General features: G+C 48.1%; 2 protein-coding genes across 6 annotated transcripts in view; one reads left to right on the top strand and one right to left on the bottom strand.

Annotated features, from left to right (window-relative positions):
- The window catches only part of SPIDR (scaffold protein involved in DNA repair), a 471,127-nt gene extending 463,629 nt beyond the window's left edge, over window positions 1-7,498 (top strand). For 3 of the 5 annotated variants that reach the window (XM_030937328.1, XM_030937325.1, XM_030937329.1), the window contains 3 exons: window positions 271-385; window positions 749-802; window positions 6,819-7,498. In XM_030937328.1, coding sequence (XP_030793188.1) covers window positions 271-385; window positions 749-802; window positions 6,819-6,983 — 334 coding nt within the window. In that variant the 3' untranslated portion in view covers window positions 6,984-7,498. The remainder of the gene's footprint in view (window positions 1-270; window positions 386-748; window positions 803-6,818) is intronic. The other 2 variants (XM_030937326.1, XM_030937330.1) reach the window with 2 other exon arrangements.
- A 938-nt stretch (window positions 7,499-8,436) lies between these two features.
- CEBPD (CCAAT enhancer binding protein delta) lies at window positions 8,437-10,057 on the bottom strand. The gene has a single exon (XM_030937331.1). The coding sequence runs from the start codon at window positions 9,642-9,644 to the stop codon at window positions 8,835-8,837; it is 810 nt and encodes a 269-aa protein (XP_030793191.1). The 5' UTR covers window positions 9,645-10,057; the 3' UTR covers window positions 8,437-8,834.
- Between the last annotated feature and the right edge of the window lie 11,517 nt (window positions 10,058-21,574).

Genomic DNA, 21,574 nt, shown 5'->3' with positions numbered 1-21,574 from the left:
CCAGGCCCTGACTTCCCTTCCTGGGAGGCTCAGCATCCCCTCCTCTGCTCCCCTCATCGGCCTCTAGCCAGTGCTACTCGAAGTTGATGTTCATCCCTTGGACAGGCTGAGTCCAGGCAGCTGCAGTCCTGTCTCAGAAACTTGATTCTGAGAGTAAAGCCCCGTTTTGTATCTCAGCAGACACTCATGTTTAGGAAAATGTCTCCCACTGGAGCTTTCCTGACTTGTGCCTCCCGGGGCCTTGTCTTTCCTTGGCTTTTCATGTACCAGAGGCGCCTTTTCCTGTGGGGACTGCTCCCGGGTGGTCACATCTCCTATTCTCAAGAGGCACCTGCAGGTCTTCCTGGACTGCCGCTCAAGACCCCAGTGCAGAGTGAAGGTCAAGGTAGGAACCAGGCCAGAGCACGCACTCACTCCTAGCTCACTCCAACATAGGGAAGGTGAGACCGAGCTGAAGCAGGTGCACGTCCTCCTCACACCTGCAGAGGCGCTGGGACTCGGCTGGGATGGGTTGCATCTGGAGCTCCCTCTAGGTCCTAGGAGCTTCCCTAGGAAAGGTGGGAGGATGCATCCTGTGTGAACACAGTCTCTCCATGTTAAAACACATCTTTGATCTAAGACTGTGAGACTGAAGCTCTGAAGACAGGTGGTTTGGAGGTAACGTGTTAATTTTCGGGAATGAGTGATTTAACTTGAGCACTTACTGTACTGGAAGAAGTTTAACCCAGCCCTGCTTCTGCTCTTGCAGCTGTTGCAGCGCAGCATTTCCTCCCTGCTGAGGTTTGCCGCCGGTGAAGATGGGGTAAGTGTAGGGGGCCCAGCCCAGGGGGCCCCACACTCAGTAGCCTGCATGAGCAACTTATCCCCAGAGGAAGCCCCCACTCCCAAATGTGTTCCATTACAACCCATCCCACTAGGAAGTGGTATAGATACTCGAGAGTGAAATGCAGATACGTCTGCCATTCAGGCTGATGGGTTCCTTTCCTCTGTGGAAATGAGGTTATTTTGGATCATCCTTGAGGTAGATGCAGGAAGCTGTCCCCTGGCTTTTTGTTTTGTTTTGGTTTTCGTTTGTTTGTTCATTTGTTTTGAGACAGAGTCTCATTCTGTGTCCAGCCTAGAGCACAGTGGCATGATCTCGGCTCACTGCAACCTCTGCCTCCCAGGTTCAAGCGATTCTCCTGCCTCACCCTCCCGAGTAGCTGAGACTACAGGCATGAGCCACCACTCCCAGCTAATTTTTGTATTTTTAGTAGAGATTGGGTTTCACCATGCTGGCCAGGCTGGTCTGGAACTCTTGACCTCAGGTGACCCTCCCACCTTGGGCTTCCAAAGTGATGGGATTACAGGCATGAGCCACTGCGCCCACCCTGCCCCCTGGCTTTGATTACAGAAACACATTCTTGAGGTTGGAGTCCTACTGCCAAGGTGTCATGTTAATAGGATGGAATTCCCCAAGATGCTTTTTTTTGTTTCTTTCTTTTTTTAAACACTGGGTATTCCAGACTCTGAATAACCAGCAATGTGACTGTCCTGCCCTGAGAGTCACTGTGGTGAAGCTTAGTAAAGCAGGGTGGCTTCTCCAAGAAAAGCCACCTAAATATATAATTGATGGGCCAAAGAGTTTCTGCTGTGTGAAATTTGAACCTCATAAATGAGACATGTGTCCTGGAGATGCCACCTGTGTCATAACAAAGCCATTTAAAAGCACCACAAGTGGCTCATGGAATAGCCACAGAAAGGGACCAGCCACTCAGTGGCCCCTGGGCACAGCCCCAGTTCACAAGAGACATCTGGAACCAGAGTGGGCTCCACATCCAGGGAGCTGACTTGGGCCACACTGGAAGGGTGTGGGGTGACTGGGGAGGCCAGTCGTGCCTGGAGCTCTGTGGTCAAATAGAGGTCTTTGTCTAATGGGTCCCCATGGCCAGAGTCTAGCCAGAATACTTTCTTTTATTTTTTTTAGGCAGAGTCTTACTCTGTCATCCAGGCTGGAGTGCAGTGACACAACCATAAGCTCACTACAGCCTCGAACTCCTGGGCTCAAACGATCCCCCCGCCTCAGCCTCCCAAGTATCCAACCCAAATTTGTGGTGACTTGACCTGTCCTATGGAGACCCCTCCCTCCCCCACTACCCCTGCCACCCTCTCGCCCACTGCACCTCAGGAGGGGCCAGAAGCCCCATGAGGTAGAGCAGCAGTTTGTCCTCTCTCATCTAAACCATGTCTATCAGAGTTGGATTAAATTGGAACATGGATAAGTCTGTGAGCGGGATCTTTGAGGATCACAAGTGACTACACACTAGAATCACCTGCATGCTCTAAAGAGTTTCTGCTCTTCGGCTGGGCATGGTGGCTCATGCCTGTAATCCCAGCACTTTGAGAGGCCGAGGCAGGCAGATCACCTGAGGTCAGGAATTCGAGACCAGCCTGGCTGTTGGTGGTCCAGATGGTGAAATCACATCTCTATTAAAAATACAAAAAAATTAGCTGGGGGAGGTGGTGCTCATCTGTAACCCCAGCTACTTGGGAGGCTAAGGCAGGAAAATCACTGGAACTGGGGAGGTAGAGGTTGCAGTGAGCCGAGATTGTTCCATACTCCAGCGTAGGCGACAGAGCAAGACTCCAGCTCAAAAAAAAAAAAAAAAAAAAAAAAAAACAGTTTCTGCTCCTTCCTGGCACAACACCCACCAGCTTTAAAGCTCCTCAGTGTCCCCGAGCTCCAGCTCGGAACTGTCCCTGAGCTGCTGCACACAGGGATTGATGCTGAAGCTGGACTGTGCAGGCTCATCATGATGCAAGTGTTCCCCAGTGGTACAAAAGGTGAGTCATCACCACGGGTCAGGAACTGAGCCTACTGCATTCTCACGTTTCCCCCTTCAACCTCCCAATGTCCCAGCAAGGTAGTGCCCATATTTCCCTGCTAGAGGGATGAGTGCAGTGCCCAAGGCAAAGACATTCCACAGAGGGAAAGTCATTGTTGCCCCACAGAGTGACCACCTGCAGAGTTGGGAGCCAGCCCAAGGGGCATAATGGGGAACAGCATATGTGCTTTTCTGTCCTTAAGGAAGTTTAAGTGTATAGCAGGCAACCGACCACACAGCGGTGCCTGTTGGCCAATTCCTTGTCTCCTTGTCTGAGTCCTGTGGGGAGGGAGGAAGAAAGGAGGAGGCAGTGCCCAGAAAGGGGGGAACTGCCCACAGCTGACCAGGTAGAAGTTTCCAACTAGGGGGGTTTGAGTAGGTGCTAAAGATGGCATATCTGAGTTTTCAGGGAATGCATCTTGATGGAGAATGTTGGGAGAAAGCATTTGAAATGCGCGTTTGAGAACGCATGACAAAATGAACCAAAACCCACAACCTCAACAGATTGAACCAACAACACCTGGGCATGGCACACAGCTCTCCAGCTGCTCCATGCTACTCAGAAGGGTGGGGCAGTGCTGTGGCAGCAGCTGCCTGCTGGCCGTAGCTGGTCACCATCCAGGAAGCCTCCAGCAATGGACAGTGCTTGACACCCCTTCCGATCCCCACCCCTCTTTAGAGATCCAGAGACCAGGAACCCTGGCAGAAATCCTCCTTCCTTCACTTGGTTTCCTTCTGGCTAAGGCGCTTGTTCCTCCTATACATTTAACTTGTCAACTAGAATATTCCCATAGGTAAAAGCCCTGCTTATAAAGAGCTCAAAGGTGTGTGTACCTGAGTGCACGTGTGTCCACGTTCTGCAGTGTGTGTGCTTCAGAGCACTTTTGCCCATGCCCATGTGCATATGTGTCCACTTGACTATGCTGTGTATGCACATTTGCTTGACATATGCGTACATGTGTGTATGTGTGTGCATGTGTGTATGTGTATGCATTGGGTGAGAGCCAGAGGGTGGCAGCGGCCTTAATATCACCTTTTTGGGTGCTCTGTTTCAGGGCTAACACCAGTGGACTGTGGGATAAGTTCCAAGCCTGGAAGTAGACAACTTAGGCGGCTCTTTACCCCATGCCCAGCTCTACTCACAGTGGCTGATCAGGTCTTTACTCCAGATCTGGAAAGAAGCTGATAGAAGATAGGTGCCAGAGGGGCCTAGGTAGAGACATTAGCTGAGAGATACCCAGTATGGATTCTGTCAGTTTTCTGGGTGAGCATGCACATTCACCAAAATTCAGAGAATCAAATTGGGGCTTTCCACAAGATCAGTGACTCCATTCCCTGGGGCAAATGTACTGTTTCGGTTAAGATATGTGAGTGTCAAGCTTTATGCCTGTACTGTAATATGTTCAAGATATGTGAAAACAATAGGATTGTCTGTAGTTGTGCATCTCATTTCTCAATAGTAACATTATTGTGACATGGAACTTGAAGTTTGTTTCCTTAGCTTTCAGAAAAGGAAAAGTTAAAGGAACATATGTAGTGATTTTTTAAGAGAGAGCACATTTTACACCTGTGCAGACGCACATTCATATGAATAGTGCTTGGGAGTCTGCTGATATGGTTGTTTAACACTCTCCATGTTAATTTCTCCCACACATAAAAGATTTATTACTTGGGCATAGTGGCTGACACCTGTAATCCCAGCACTTTGGGAGGCCCAGTTGGGCAGATCACCTGAGGTCAGGAGTTTGAGACCAGCCTGGCCAACATGGTGAAAACCCATCTCTCTTAAAAATATAAAAATTAGCCAGCATGGTGGTGTGCGCCTATAATCCTAGCTACTTGGAAGGCTGAGGCAGGAGAATTGCTTGAACCCAGGAGGCAGAGGTTGCAGTGAGCAGAGCTCACACCACTCCATTCCAGCCTGGGTGACAGAGCAAGACTCAGTCTCAAAAAAAAAATAATAAACAATTTTAAACTCCATTTACAGATAATATAGCCAAACCTAACATTTTACAAATAAATGATTTTTTGCTGGTTTTTTCCAAGTCAGAATTGTGTACTTTTACTCCAGAAGACCACAGGGTCATCTGTTTCACACTTGCACAAACGTGCAAGACTAACTGAAACTGTTAGACAACAGAAGGATGTCCAGCATGCCACCTCCACCCTCCCTCCCTGTGCGGTGACCCCCTGCTTCTGCTTCTATACCCACTGGTGTCACCTCCAGTCCAGCAGCCTGGAGAGTCTGTCCTGCTTACTGCCATCTCTTCAGTGACGGGCCCACATGAGCTCGTAATAAACCCCTTACTATCACCTTTTTGGGTGCTCTGGTTTCAGGGCCAACACCAGTGGACTGTGGGGTAAGTTCTAAGCCTGGAAGTAGACAACTTAGGAGGCTCTTTACCCCATGCCCAGCTCTACTCACAGTGGCTGGGAGCGAGTAAGCAGCTGCACTTGCCGTCCATGCCACCTCAGAGCCCTTGGGAAGGCCTCAGCTTCCATCGCCAAGTTCCGTCTCTTCACCTGTCTTGACCAGTAACACCCACTGCCCCCACCATTACATTAAACCATTCTGTTGACTTTATTCTTTTTCACCAAGGAAGCCAAAACTCTTGACAAAACACAGTGAATAGGCATCATGCCTGTCTTACAAATGGGAAAATAAAAGTCCCCCCACGAGTTGGCATCAGTAGCGTTCACATCCCAGACTGATCCTGACATATATTTTTGCAAAACAAACCATCTCAAAACTTGGTGCCATCAATATTCATTCTGTGCACAGAACTCTTGTTTGGACAGGGCTCCATCAGGATAGCTCCCCTTGGCTCCACTGGGCATTAGCGCCCAAGGTTGACAGGAGTCACAGAAGGCTCCTATGTCCAGGCTGCAGCTCTGGCTGGACTCCCTCACAGCATGTGTGTGGATCCCAAGGGCCAGCTGGAAGCTGGGCACCTTTCCTAACCAAGCATGCAACATCACTTGGTGTCCCTTCCACTGCACTCTGTTCATGAGAAGCCAGACACTGAAGCCAGCTCAAACTCAGGGAAAGGTAGTGAGACACGCACTTTTGAAGGAGCCACACTCTGCCTGCTTTGGCCACATTGTCTGGCTTCTCCAGCCTCAGTCTCTTTGGCCATGACACCATAATGATGGGAGGGATGAGTTAACAGACACCAAACAGAACTGCTGTAGCAACTGCCAAGTGCCTTGCACAGAGGAGGGGTGTGGGGTGCCCATGATATTACACTGCAAATGGCGTTTCCTTCTAGGGCTTTAATCTCCCAGAAAGACAGCTGCAATATCTCAGTGCTTTTGAGCCTTTATTTTCAACCCTACCCGCAGCGTCATTCTGCAGCTTCATCTATAATGGGGTGCACCACACCCTCTCAGCTTCGTCAGGGATGGGGGCCAAGGACTCCCTGTACCTGTCTTATCTGGAGATGAAACTCACCTGGGACTAACCAAAAAGAATTTGAAGAAAAAGTGAAGTCTCATTACAAAAACACAGAGGATTTTAGCCCAGTTTAACGCTAGAAGAAATGGGATCCTATTAAGGAAGGAAGTTTGGGGCAAAGCACCAGGAAATCCCTTGACGGGAAGTGTTGCTAGATTGAGGAAGTGTCCTAAAGGAAGTGGGAGACAGCTGTGGGCACTGTGTGCCCAGCCGTGGCCTTCCCAGCAGAGCCTGTGTGCATCATGTCCCACCCAAGTAAAAATAGAATTCATTTAGCAAAATGGGGTAGTTCCTTCACTTGCTAAAATAAATGGATATATATATATGTAATAGCTCTTTATTTGTTTCTCTTTCCTACCACTGTTCTCAGCCATTTGAGGCATGGAAGGTTGTGGACTGGGGAAAGGGCATTCCCACTCTGGCTCTCTGGTTTTCCGTGTTGTTGGGAACAGTATGTCCCAGGCTGTTTGCTTTAACCAGCATGCCTTTTATCACTGCAGAGCTACGAAGTGAAGAGTGTCCTGGGAAAGGAGGTGGGGTTGTTAAATTGTTTCGTCCAGTCCGTAACCGCCCACCCGACCAGCTGCATTGGATTGGAGGAAATCGAGCTTCTGAGTGCAGGAGGGGCCTCTGCAGAACACCAGGAGTTGCCGCAGGATCTGTGAACTTTGCAATGTGGCTGCAAGGGTGGTGGTGGTGGTGATTTGGGGTAGTTACTTGTTAACTATAGACACAGTGAATGTAGTTTACGATCTTGAAACGTCTTTTTCTGGGGAAATGTTAAGATATAGTTTTGTGAACTGTAAATCAAAATGCCTTTTTTTACAGTTTTATCTTTTTCTGCAAATTTAGGAACATACTCTTGTTTTCACGTTGAATCTTAAGCTTAAGCTCTTCATTTGGTATTTAGGCAATATATGAGAAGAAAAACTTTTGTTCATTTGTAATTTTAACAAGTTGAACATTTTACCAGGATTGAGCATGTTTTTCTTACAGTATTTGTTTTAACATTCCCCCAAAGAATACCCTGCAAAGCGTAAACCTTTGCCCCATACTATATTACTGTTCTATTACAATAAATGTCAAACTTAAGCACTTTGCAGTTCACTACTTTTTGGAAAATGTTCTAGGGAACTGTATCAGAGGTGAAACTGTTACCCATAAAGTGTAGCTCTCTGAACCGGTCTGATCGTCGCTCTGCTGAATGGTGGTGGGGATAGCTGGCTCCACCACACACCTGTTTAATCAGGCTGGGTAATGTGCACGGAGAGCAAAGATCACAGACTAAGGAACAGTCCGTTATCATTTGCTTTGCTGGCAGAGATTTAAACCAAGAATTAATCATGTTTGGACACTGTATTTTGTTGCCTTCCTCATAGAAATATAATCATGACAGGCTATGGTTAATAAGAAACACGTAGCAGCCTATGACCAAGAAATGGTGCCTGATACCAAGTGTTCCTGGGGTAAAGGCAGAAGGCTTTTTTAAAATTAAATCTTAAAACATTGCAATTACAGGCAAGACAGCTGGTCTTAAAAGCAGTTTTTTGACTGCCCTTTTAATCCACTACATGACTATTCCGGCTTTTCTGGAGCACTTTTGAAAATCTTGACTGTCCACAAGACTGAGGAAAGTGAAAGCAAAGTCCCGGGAAAGGGGAAGATGATTCAGCCGGGCTTCTGCCCCTCGCCCCTCCAGCAGCCTCTACAGTTAGGGAGCTCTTGGACTGTTCTTAGCAGGGGCCCCCCAAACAGCCAACCCTTCCCCACGTCTTGGGGAGCGCACCTTCTGCTGGAAAACTGCTAGCTTACCTGAGCTCAGCCGTGCTCCACCGAGCTTAAGCAAGTTAAATAAGACTAGGAGGGAGCCTTTAGCGCGTTTCAAAAGCGACACAGACCCTCTCTCCTGAGCAGCTCAGGCCTACTCCCCATCCCCCCGCCCGCCCGCCCGCGCGCGCGCGCGCGCGCACACACACACACACACACACACACACACACACACCTGGCGCCCGGGCTCCCTGGTGCTCGCTGGCTGCGGGTCCGGAACGCACCCTTCCCCAGCCGGGTCCTGCGCCACCGGCGGGCGGGCGGGAGTCACTGCGAATATAGGAAGCAGGGGCGGTTTCAAATGCTGCTTTATTCTTACGAATACTGTAAAAATTAATATAAAAAAGTGAGCATGCTCAGTCTTTTCCTCTTATCTACAATACAAAGGGTTTGTCTGAAAAGTCTGGTTTTTTCTTTTTACAAATGTACCTTAGCTGCATCAACAGGAGTAAGATGTAGAAAAAGCTACCATTACAAAAATAATTTAAGGGAAAATAAACACGTTTAGCTTCTCTCGCAGTTCAGTGGTGGTATAAGTCCAGGCTGTAGCTTCTTTGCGCTCCTATGTCCCAAGAAACTGCAGCGGGTGCCCGGTGGCTCTGGCTGCGCCGGGGCAGGGCGCGCTCCGCTCCGGGCCGTCGGGTCTGAGGTATGGGTCGTTGCTGAGTCTCTCCCGCCCCGGCCGCGCGTTACCGGCAGTCTGCGGTCCCGGCGGCCGGCAGGAAGGGCGGGCTGGGCAGCTGCTTGAAGAACTGCCGAAGGCCGGCCAGGTCCCGCGTGAGCTGCTCCACGCGCTGGTGCAGCTTCTCATTCTCGGCCGACAGCTCCACCAGCTTCTCCTGCATCTCCTGGTTGCGCCGCTTGGCCTTGTCGCGACTCTTGCGCACCGCGATGTTGTTGCGCTCGCGCCGCTGCCGGTACTCGGGGCTGCCGCGGTCCGGGCCCCTCTTGCCGGCGCTCTTCTCCCGGGCGGGGCCGGGCGCTGGGGTCGGCCCGGGACTGCTGCGCGGCGGCTCCGGCGACGTGGGCGGTGTGGGCTGCCCTGCGGCCGCCAGGCTCACCACGGTCTGTGCGCACGCGGCCACCTGCGCGGGCAGCAGCGAGCCGGGCGCGTCGCCGTCGCCCCAATCGGGCTCGCGCTTGAGCGGGCGCGGAGCGGCGGGGCCCGGGCCCAAGGGGCGCGCGGGGCCGCCGGGCAGAAGCTCCAGGGGCCCCGTGCCGCCCGCCTTGTGATTGCTGTTGAAGAGGTCGGCGAACAGCTCGTCGTGGCACAGCTCCAGGGTGGGCACGGCGGCCATGGAGTCGATGTAGGCGCTGAAGTCGATGGCGCTCTCGTCGTCGTACATGGCGGGGGCGCCGGCCCCTGGCTCGCCTAGGGCCCCTGGCTCCGCCCCGCGACCCGGCTTAGCCGCTCGGCCCGGCTCGTAGAAGGGCGCAGGCTCCGCAGGCCAGGGCGCGCCGCGCGCCGGGCCGTCCAGGCTGAAGAGCGCGGCGCTCATGGCGGCGTCGGGCCGGGCTCTGCGTCCAAGAGCGGCTGTCACCTCCCTGGGCCCAGCCCCGCCGCCTTTTCTAGCCCCGGCTGACGTGCACGCCCCGCCCCGGCTCCGGCACCGCGGGGGCGCCCCAGGGCCGCGGGGGAAGGGGCGGGGGCGCCCTGGGAGCCCCCCGGAGCTGCCCCGAGCCTTCCAGGGGCACGTCCTCTCTCTGCTCCTCCCGTGGACCCCCTCCCAGACCCGGGGGACCCCCAGGCGCGTTGCAGTAGGGTACGCGCGCTAGTGCCCCCTCCCCGGCCCTGGCCGGCCCGCGCTGCGCTGCTGGGAATGACACTCCCTCTGCCCGCACTCCAGGGCCTTCTCTCCTTCCTGTTTGTGGGCTTGGAACCTCCTCGCTCCTAGGGGCTGGGAGTGAAATCAAAACAAGGACTTGGCCACACCGCGCGCGCCGCAGGCCGGCTCCTGTCGCCGGAGGGCGGGGGGGTGGGGACACGTGGGAGAGGACCTGCGCGTTCAAGGACGCCCCCCGACCGTGGGCACGCGTGTGAGACCCTCGCCCCGCGCCTCCACCGTGGGACCAGATGCGAGAAGAGGCGCGGGGGACGGGACGTGGGGACAGCCACAGCCTCGTCTTGAGGTCCCCAGGCGGCGGCCTGGCAGGCGGAGAGGGCTGCTCGCACCGCACTCGGGCGCCTCGGGGAATGCGGGCCGGTTCTCGCTGCTCTCCTCGGAGGTCCCGGGTCCGGCCGGCCCTGGGGGTCGAGGCCCAGCGACGCGGCTGCTGCGTCCTGGCCGAAAAGGCAGCGCGACCCCTTCGCCAAAAGCAGAGCAGATGGGGGAGACGCAGTCACGACATCGTGTCCTCCGCCGGCCCCCTGGAGGTGCGGGCTCTCCCGCCGCACGCCACTCCCCAACCCCGCAGAGCCCAGCGCCCCCCCCCCACCCCCCCCCAGCTCCCGCGCCCGCGTCTCTTCCAGGTCCACGGAAGCAGTGCCATCGTGTGGCGGTATCTTGCCTTAGACCTGTGTTTAGTTCCAGGCTCTTTCCCTGTTAAATATTCCAAAAAAGTTCCTTGAACCTAAAGTAGTTGGGTCCCTTTTGGGAGACAGGTAAGATATCTACCAGTAGCTATAGCAGGGTGCAGATGGGCCTTGGCTTACGATGGGGTTACATCCCGGTAGACCCACAGCACACTGAAAATGTCTTAAGTAAGGATGGGCTTTGTCATGTGTCCTGCAATTTGAGGCAGGCATTTCTGGTCAGACCCATTTATTATTTTAAATTTAAAATATAGGTTTTTTAAGCCGGAGGCAGTGGCTCATGCCTGTAATCCCAGCACTTTGGGAAGCTGAGGTGGGCGGATCACTTGAGGGCAGGAGTTTGAAACCAGCCTGGCCAACATGGTAAAACCCAATTTCTACTAAAAATACAAAAATTAGCCAAGCATAGTGGCGCGTGCCTGTAATCCCAGCTCCTCAGGAGGCTGAGGCAGGAGAATCGCTTGAACCCCAGAGGCAGAGGTTGCAGTGAGCCAATATCGTGCCATTGCACTCCAGCCTGGGCGACAGAGCGAGACTCCCTCTCAAAAAAAAAAAAAAAAAATTGAGATGGGATCTCACAATGTTGTCTCCGCTGGTTTCAAACTCCTGGGCTTAAGAGATTCGCCGGCCTCACCCTCCCAAAGTGCTGGGATTACAGGCGTGAGCCACCATGCCCAGCCCAAATCTATTAAATCACTATCCCTAGTCACACCTGCTCCATGTCGAGTCTCTTCCTCCGTAGACCTCTCACCAGATCTGCGTCAGAACACCAAGCCTACTAACTGTGCGCAGTTTCTGCAGTCAGTTCCAGAGGTCATTTCTAATGTTGCATTATGGGATATTTAATAGGTTTCCTAAAGAACAAATGTATTTCTTTAGAGTTACTGAGAGGGTACGCAATGATGATGTCACACAATTACCTATTAAGACTCGAATCCAGCAATGCATGTAAGTGTGGACTTACATCCAGAAAAAGTTCTAGCACAATTTTTTTTCGTTCTCATATATTTAAGAAGCCACAGAAACACTATTAAAGCCCTCCCTAATCACTTAGGGAATGCAAAATAAATATTTATAAGGGATAACCATATCCTCCTAAAAACAACTCAGACTATTTTCAGTGAGATGATTTACTGATTCCGATAGTCAATATAATTACTTTTTATTTTTGAGATGGAGTCTCGCTCTGTCGCCAGGCTTGAGTGCAGTGGCATGCTCTCAGCTCACTGCAACCTCCGCCTCCCGGGTTCAAGCGGTTCTCCTGCCTCAGCCTCCCGAGAAGCTGGGATTACAGGCGCATGACACCACGCCCCGCTACTTTTGTATTTTAAGTAGAGACGGGGTTTCACCGTGTTAGCCAGGATGGTTTCGATCTTCTGTCCTGGTGATCCACCTGCCTCCGCCTCCCAAAGCTACATTTATTAACACTAAGTTGAGTTTACATGACAGTGATGCATATTGAGGTGCTTTACAGAAAGCGGTTAGAAAGCTCTTGCCTAGACCTGGCGCAGTAGCTCACGCCTGTAATCCCAGCACTTTTGAGAGGCCGAGGTGGGCGGATCACCTGAGATCAAGAGTTCAAGACCAGCCTGGCCAACATGGTGAAACCTTGTCTCTACAAAAATACAAAAATTAGCCGGGCATGATGGCAGGTGCCTTGTAATCCCAGCTACTTGGGAGGCTGAGGCAGGATAATCGCTTGAAACCTAGAGGCGGAATTTGCAATGAGCCGAGATCACGCCATTGCACTTCAGCCTAGGCGACAGAGTGAAACTCCGTATAAAAAAAAAAAAAAAAAAAAAAAAAGGCCAGGCACGGTGGTTCACACTTGTAATCCCAGCACTTTGGGAGGCCGAGGCGGGCAAATCACAAGGTCAGGAGATGGAGGCCATCCTGGCCAACACCGTGAAACCCCGTCTCTACTAAAAACACAAAAAATTAGCCAGGCGTGGTGGCAGGTACCTCTAGTCCCAACTACTAGGGAGGCTGAGTCCAGCCTGGGCGACAGAGCAGGACTCCGTCTCAAAAAAAAAAAAGAAAGAAAGAAATTCAGGAGGTTGAAAACTGTTAAAATGTGTTTGAGTTAATATATGCTGTTAATATATGCTCTTTGGGTCTGAAAGCCAGTCTGACTTCCCTTCATTCATAGGATGAAGTTGACCACAATTCAGCTGTCTCTCATCCTAGGGATCATATTTGGATACTTCAGATGGCAGAAGAGCAGTTCTGCTCCAAATTGTAGTCTGAAAAAATAAAACATTTTTGAGCACTGCTCTCTAAACGTAAATATGAAATGAAGTTTCAAGAGATGGGAAACTTTTTAGTGCTTTCTTCAGATTGTTATTCTCAACTATCAGATTAGATGGTTTTGTTTACCTTCTGCCTTCAGGCTATTCTAACCACGGCTTATTTTTCTGTGTTTTTGTGTCACCGTAGTGAATTTTTTTTTTTTTTTTTTTTAAGATAGAGTCTTGCTCTGTTGGCCAGGCTGGAGTAGAGTGGCACAATCTTGGCTCACTGCAACCTCTGTCTCCCGGGCTCAAGCAATTCTCCTGCCTCAGCCTCCTGAGTAGCTGGGATTATAGGCGTGTGCCACCATGCCCAGGTAATTTTCAGTACAGACGAGGTTTCACCATGTTGGCCAGGCTGGCCTCCAATTCCTGACCTCAGGTAATCTGCCTGCCTTGGCCTCCCAAAGTGCTGGGATTACAGGCATGAGCCACCACACCTGGCCATGAAATTTTTATATGTTACATGTTTATGTCCAAAAATACTGACTTTTTTAGGATGAACCTTATTGCCAATGTGTGAGTTTGGAAAAGGAAGGACAAGAGTTAAAGGAACAAAATTATTGCTTGTTGGGGTCACGCACCCCTCATGCTGTTAAAGCATGTGCATGTCATTGAAACCTGCTGTGACTGGTAACAATTTATATGTGTACTTCAGCTTCTAGCATCTAAGAGGCTGAGTCCCCAGATTGTAAAATAGCCAGAGCTGACAACAGGCATTGGATTCTGTGGGTTGGGTGTCCCACCTGCCAAATACCTGCTCACATTCTCCACAACAGAAAAGGAAAAGCAGTTTCTCTTCCCAGCCTACGTTTTCATCAAGTGGATTCATCCGTCCCTGGCCCACACCCGGCAGCCCCTCTGCCAGTCTCCTTGCACCCCAGGTCCCCAGCTGCCTCCTTGGTGACAGTGATGCTGCAGCTGCACCTGCTCCCCCAGGAAGGGTGCAGCAGGTCTGGACTCACAGCTTGCTCTCCCTGTCCAATCCATTCTCCAGATGGCCGCCCAAGAGAGCCTGTCACATCACTGTGTTCCTTAGAATCTGCTGAAGCTTTCTTGGCCTAGAGAATGGAGTTTCGGTTCTCAAGTGGGAGCCCTCCACTGCCCACTTCAAGAAGTCAGTTTCCTCTCACAACAACTGGCACCTGACTCAACTCCAAATACCAGGACCTGCCTGGTTTCCTGTGTGTGAAGCTGATGGTTCTACCGAGAGCTCTTTCTCCTCCGTACCACTCTGCTGGCAAGAGCCTTCCATTTGTTACAGACTGGCTTAAAATGGTGTCTGCCTCGATGGTGCTTTCTGTGACTGACTTAATCACTTCCTCATCTGACTTCTCAGGAAAAATACATCCCACATCTTGTCAATTATTAAATGCACTTTTTAAAATATTTTATTGAAATTCAGATGCATCTGACAATCACTGTTGTCCAGAGTGTCAGTTAGGATGTTTGTCTTTGTCCACATATGGGTGCCAGTGGCTGGGAGTGAATCCTGAGAATGATGGTGGAGAGCACTTTCTAAAGAAATGCTACAGCGCTCGCTGTCTTGATGGAATGGCGAGCAGTGGTGTATAAAAACCCGCAGGGCAATGACTCTGAAATGAAAAGTGATTCAGAGGAGACAGTGAGTGAACATGAAAGCATCTGGGAATATCTTAAGCAATTTACTTATATTGTCCTTTTTACATGTATGTAAGAGTGATATATTATTAAAATCAATGTCTAAAAGAAATTAAGTTATTTCTATGAGTACAAAATCAAAATTTTAAGAATTATGAGAGAAGCAGCATCACCAAAAATGGCATAGTAAGGAATTCCGGTGCTCCACAAATACAACTGGCAAAAGCTGTCCTAATCAACTTTTACAGAACTCTGAAATCTAGCCACAAACTTACAGCAACCAGGGAAAGTATAATGAAGAAAGAAGCTGCTGCCGTGTACTACGAGAGCGCTGTGGTGTTTTAAACTGCCTACTTGCCATCCCTCCTTCTCCAGATCGCTGGTGGCCATGAAGTTGGCAGCATGAATTCCCGACACAGGCTGCTAGTGCCAGAGTGAACAACACAGACTGTGTTCTCAAAGAAACGGGAGCGTTGGGCCTGGCTGGCAGCTCCCTGAGGGACTAGAGCAAGGGTAGCATTTGCATTTGGGCATTTGCCAAGAGCAGCAAGGGCAAAAGTACTGGCTGTAGCAGCCTGAGACAAGCAATAGAAAGACCAAAAAGTCTGGGAAGGAAGAGCTTGAGGAAGAACATAAGTGGGGGAATAGGGCCTTTAAAAGCTCTTGCGTGTACCAGGGAATCACGTGCATGCCCAGCATGGGTGGGGTGCTCAGAAAAGGCCTGAGAAGACCCTAAGCCTCCACTTCTGGCTGACCTTCAAGATGTGCACATTCAAGAAGAGAAAGTTAAGACAGAAGTATAAACAACCTGGCTAAGTGTTAAAGGAGTATACCAACACAGAGCCAATCTCTAAAGACTGGAAGAGTTTCTGTAGGTACGTTTTCGTTTGTTTGTTTGTATTTTCCCTCTTTCTTTTATGGGTTGGGGGTTTTCGGCATTTAAGGTTACTCTGTTAAAAATACTAGCTGACCACTAAGCTAATGGAACAGACTTCAGCGGCCTCACACAACAAACAATACAGATGTTACAAAAGTAGTTTTGAAAAGTCAGTAACAAATAACAACAGCCCACAACAAATAGCAACAACAAACCCTTGGCAGGGGTGGAGGGTGGGGGCAGAATCTACTTTGCAGAGTTGCCACATTGTAATTATCAAAATGCTGAGTTTTTGACAAACATTTATGAAGCATGCAAAGAAACAAGAAAGTATGAACCATTCACAAGCATACTCTGAAGAAATTAATAGAAATTATCCCTGAGGAAGCCAGACATTGGACTTAGTGGACAAAAACTAAATCACCTGTATTTTAAATGCTCAGAGTTAGGGCAAACCATGTACAAAGGACTAAGGAAGCCAGCAGCATGAAGTATCACCAAATAGAGAATATCAGTAAAGAGAAAGAAATTACCAAAAAAGAACCAATTATAAATTCTGGAGCTGAAATGAAATGAAAAATCACTAGGAGGTTGCAACAATAGGTTTAAACAGGCACCAGAAATAATCAGACTGGGTGCAGTGACCCACACCTGTAATCCCAGCACTTTGGGAGGCCGAGGCAGGCAGATCATTTGAGGTCAGGAGTTTGAGACCAGCCTGACCAACATGTTGAAACCCTGACTCTACTAAAAATCCAAAGAAAATTAGCCAGGGATGGTGGCACATGCCTGTAGTGTCAGTGACTTGGGAGGCTGAGGCAGGAGAATCTCTTGAACCAGGGAGGCAGAGGTTGCAGTGAGCCAAGGTCATGCCACTACACTGCAGCCTGGGCAACAGAGCAAGACTCCATCAGAAAGAAAGAAAGAGAGAGAGAGAGAGAGAGAGGAAGAGAGAAAGAGAGAAAGAAAAAAGAGAGGGAAGGAAGGAAGAGGGAGGGAGGAAGGGAAGAAGGAAAGGAGGAGGGAGGGAGGAAGGAAAGGAAAGGAAAGAAGGAAAGGAAAGGAAAGGAAAGGAGGAAAGGAAAGGAGGAAAGGAAAGGAAAGGAAAGGAAAGGAAAGGAAAGGAAAGGAAAGGAAAAAGGGAAGGGAAGGGAAGGGCAGGGCAGGGCAGGGCAAACTGGAATATAGGACAATTGAAATTATGCAGCCAGAGAAGCACAAAAGAAAAGAATGAAGACAAGTGATCCAAGCCTAAGGGACCTGTGTGACATCATCAAGTAGATCAACATATGCATAACCAGAGTCCCAGAAAGAGGAGACAAGGAGAAAGTAGCAGAAAGACTACCTAAACAAATAATAGGCCGGGCACAGTGGATCACGCCTGTAATCCCAGCACTTTGGGAAGCCAAGGTGGGTGGATCACCTGAGGTCAGGAGTTCAACACCAGTCTGTTCAACATGGTGAAACGTCATCTCTACTAAAAATACAAAAATTAGCCAGGCATAGGGGTGGGCACCAGTAATCCCAGCTACTTGGGAGGCTGAGGCAGGAGAATCGCTTGAACCTGGGAGGTAAAGGTTGCAGTGAGCTGAGATTGTGCCACTGCACTCCAGACTAGGGGACAGAGTGAGACTCCATCTCAAAAAAAAAAAAAAAAAAAAAAAAAAGAAAGAAAGAAAGAATAGCCAAAATGTCCCATATTTTATGAAATACATGAATCTATGCATCCAAGAAGCTCAACAACACCAAGTAGGGCAAACTCAAAGAGATCCATACTTAAAAACACTATAGTCAAATTATTGAACACCAAACAAAAAGAGACAATCTGGAAAGCTGCAAGAGCAAAATGACTCATCACATACAAGAGATCCTGAATAAAATTAATAATCAGTTTTTCATCAAAACCATGGTGGTCAGGAGACAGTGGGATAAAAGAAAAAAGTCAACCAGGAATACCATATCCAGCAAAAATTGAGACATTAAGACATTTCCAGCTAAACAAAAACTGATGTATTTCACAAATAGACCTGCTCTAGAAATCCTAAAGAGAGTCTTCCAGGATGAAACAAAAGGACATCACACAGTAACTCAAAAGCCTGCAAAAATAAAGAGCAATGGCAAATGTAGCTACATAGTGAAATATAAAAACACCCTTTGGTTTATAACTTCCTTTTTCATTTTGCTAAATAGTTTAAAAGACAAACCCCTGAAACAAGAATTGCAAAGCTATGTTAATGGACACACAATATATAAAGATGCAGTTTGTGATACTACAACATAAAGTGTGGGAAGAGGGGCACAACAGAGCTGTAGAGGAGCAGATCTTTGTATACTATGAAACTCAGTTGGTATTTAATTAAAATTTGGTTGATATACAGTTAATCGTTATTCCTCAAAGTAAACACTAACACAAAAACTAAAAATATATACAGAAATGGAAATAAGGGAATCAAAGTGGTGTACTGGAAGATATCTTCTGGTAGGTGAATGGATAAACTATGATACACCCAGTTTCTAGCCATGAAAAGACATGGAGGAAACTTAAATTCATATTACTAAGTGAAAGAAACACATCTGAAAAGGCTACCTACATGCTGTATGATTCCAACTCTGTGATATCCAGGAAAAGGGAAAACTATGGACATAGTAAAAAGATCACTGGTTGCCAGGGGTTCAGTGGGAAGGAGGGAGAGATGAGTAGGTAGACCACAGGGAACTTTCAGGGCACTGAAACTAGTCTGTATGATACTATAATAGTAGATACATTTGTTTAAACTCACAGGATGTACAACACCAAGAGTGAACACTAATGTAAAACTATGGACACTGGTTGATAACAGTGTGTTAATGTTGATTCATGGATTGTAGAAAACACACCACGCTGGCTCAGATTATTGGCGGTGAAGGAGGGAGTGTGTATTGGGATGGGAGCAAGGAGGCCTATGGGCATTCTACCTTTCACTAAATTTTTCTGTGAACATAAAACTACTCTAACCATAAAGTCTGTTTTTTTAAAGGAGCAAAATATCAAGTAAACTGGAGGTTTAAATAAAGAGAAAACCTGGTCTCTCCTGAAAAAATGCAAATACGGTGAGGTTAAGAGCTGTAGCACTATTTTTCTCTAGTGTCTTTCACCTCTTTTAGGCACATATTTTGCACTCAATAAGATTTTCTGGGCCGGGCGCGGTGGCTCAAGCCTGTAATCCCAGCACTTTGGGAGGCCGAGACGGGCGGATCACGAAGTCAGGAGATCAAGACCATCCTGGCTAACACGGTGAAACCCCGTCTCTACTAAAAAAAATACAAAAATCTAGCCGGGCGAGGTGGCGGGCGCCTGTAGTCCCAGCTACTCAGGAGGCTGAGGCAGGAGAATGGCGTAAACCTGGGAGGTGGAGCTTGCAGTGAGCTGAGATCCGGCCACTGCACTCCAGCCTGGGCGATAGAGCGAGACTCCTTCTCAAAAAAAAAAAAAACCCGTCTCTACTAAAAAATACAAAAAACTAGCCGGGTGAGGTGGCGGGCGCCTGTAGTCCCAGCTACTCGGGAGGCTGAGGCAGGAGAATGGCAGTAAACCCGGGAGGCGGAGCTTGCAGTGAGCTGAGATCCGGCCACTGCACTCCAGCCCGGGCGACAGAGCGAGACTCCGTCTCAAAAAAAAAAAAAAAAAAAAAAAAAAAAAAAAAAAGATTTTCTGAAATAAAGGGAATTTTGTGTGTGACTTTAGGCAAGTCATTTCTCACCTCCCTTTTTTTTTTCTGGAGATGGAGTCTCACTCTGTGCCCAGGATGGAGTGCAGTGACGCAATCTCGGCTCACTGCAACCTCCACCTCGCCAGTTCAAGCAATTCTCCTGCCTCAGCCACCCAAGTAGCTGGGACTACAGGCATAGGCCACCACTCCTGGCTAACTTTTGTGTTTTAGTAGAGACAGGGTTTCACCGTGTTGCCCAGGCTGGTCTTGAACTCCTGAGCTCAGGCAACCCACCTGCCTTGGTCTCCCAAAATGCTAGGATTACAGGTGTGAGCCACCACACCCAGCCAAGTCATTTCCCCTTTAATTTATTTTTATTTATTTATTTATTTTGAGATGGAGTCTCACTCTGTCACCCAGCCTGGAGTGCAATGGCACAATCTCGGCTCACTGCACCCTCCGCCTCCCAGGCTCAAGTAGTTGTCCTGCCTCAGTCTCCTGAGTAGCTGGGACTACAGGCATGCACCACTACACCCAGCTAATTTTTGTATTTTTTGTAGAGACAGGGTTTCACCATATTGGCTGGGCTGGTCTTGAACTCCTGACCTCATGATCCACCCACCTCAGCCTCCCAAAATGCTGAGGGGTGAACCAGTGCACCTGGTCCATTTCCCCTCTCTTTACCATATATTCTTTATGTAAAAAATAAGAGTAATAAGTGGGGGGAAATGGTATGGTAGAAAAAAATCGAACAAAAGAAGGCAATATGAGTTGAATTCAGGAACAAAAATAAAATGAAGCCTACAGGGGAAAAAAAGCAAAATGATAAAAGTGCTTTTTAATTAGTAGAAATGCAGATGGTAACAAAGGTGTTGAGGTGGATTATATGATATCAAACAAAATAGACTAAGTCAAAACTTGTTACAAGAGACAAAGACATTATATGTAGATAAAATGGTCAATCTATCAAGAAGATAAGTCAGTTTTACAGATGTACATATCAAAAAAGAACCCCAAAATACATGAAGGAAAATTTGACAGAGATGAGAGAAGAAATAGATAGTTTTATAATAATCGTTGGAGTTTAAATACCTCATTTTCAATACTGAATAACAAAATAGAGCCCCTAAAGAACACTACACACCAACTAGACTTAATGGACATACACTGACTGTTTCACTCAGCAGCAGCAGAATACACATTCTTCTGAGTTGCACATGGGACATTCTCTAGGACAGACAACATGTTAGGTCACAAACAAGTTTGACAGATTTAAAGGATTGAAATAAGACAAAGCATCTTCTCTGACTACAATCTTTCTCTGACTAGAAATCAAAAATAGAAGGAAAACTCAGTTTTCGCGATTAATGTGGAACTTACACAACATACAATGGGCAAAAGAAAAAATTACAGCTGAAATTAGAAAATGCTTTTTTGGGGTAATTCAACACAAAAATAGAACATATCCAAACTTATGGGACATAGTGAAAATTGTGTTCAGAGGGAGATTTATAGCAATATATGCCTATGTTTTAAACTAGAAAAAGAAATCTCCCAGATCAATCATTTCACACATTAAGAAACCAGAAAAAGGCCGGGCGCTGTGGCTCAAGCCTGTAATCCCAGCACTTTGGGAGGCCGAGACGAGCGGATCATGAGGTCAGGAGATCGAGACCATCCTGGCTAACACGGTGAAACCCCGTCTCTACTAAAAAATACAAAAACCTAGCCAGGCGAGGTGGCGGGCACCTGCAGTCCCAGCTACTCAGGAGACTGAGGCAGGAGAATGGCGTAAACCTGGGAGGCGGAGCTTGCAGTGAGCTGAGATCCGGCCACTGCACTCCAGCCCGGGCGACAGAGTGAAACTCCGTCTCAAAAAAAAAAAAAAAAAAAGAAACCAGAAACAAAAAAAGAACAAGCTAAGCCCAAAGTTAGCAGAAGAAAGGATTAATACAGATTACAGAAAAAAAGGAAAGAAAGATCAGAAAAATAATACAATCAATAAAACCAAAATTTGGCTCTTTTAACAAGATTAACAAAAAACGACAAACATTCAGCTAGATTTACCTAGATTGAGCAGAGAAAAAGAAGAGTCAGATTATGAAAACCGGTAAGAAACTAGGCCATTACTATAAACCTTATATAAATAAAAAAGATCACGAGAATAATATGATAAATTATACACCAACAAATTAAATAATCTAGATGAACAAATTCCTAGAAACTACTAAAACTAACTAAAGAAGAAATGGAAAATCTGAGCAAATTTATAATGTTTTTGAATTAGTAATCAAACATTATTTCAACAAAAATAAGCTCAGGGCAAGATGGCTTCACTGATGAATTGTAAAAAACATTTAAAGAAAAATTGACCAGGCATGGTGGCTCACACCTATAATCCCAGCACTTTGGGAGGCCAAGG

The sequence above is a fragment of the Rhinopithecus roxellana genome, chromosome 9 (assembly GCF_007565055.1).
Source record: "Rhinopithecus roxellana isolate Shanxi Qingling chromosome 9, ASM756505v1, whole genome shotgun sequence".
Classification (NCBI taxonomy): domain Eukaryota; kingdom Metazoa; phylum Chordata; class Mammalia; order Primates; family Cercopithecidae; genus Rhinopithecus; species Rhinopithecus roxellana.
Note: the sequence above shows the minus strand (reverse complement) of the source record. Positions and strands in the feature narration are given on the sequence as shown.

Coding starts and splice junctions, on each gene's coding strand:
- CEBPD (XM_030937331.1), bottom strand. CDS start 9,644: ATGAGCGCCGCGCTCTTCAGCCTGGACGGCCCGGCGCGCGGCGCGCCC.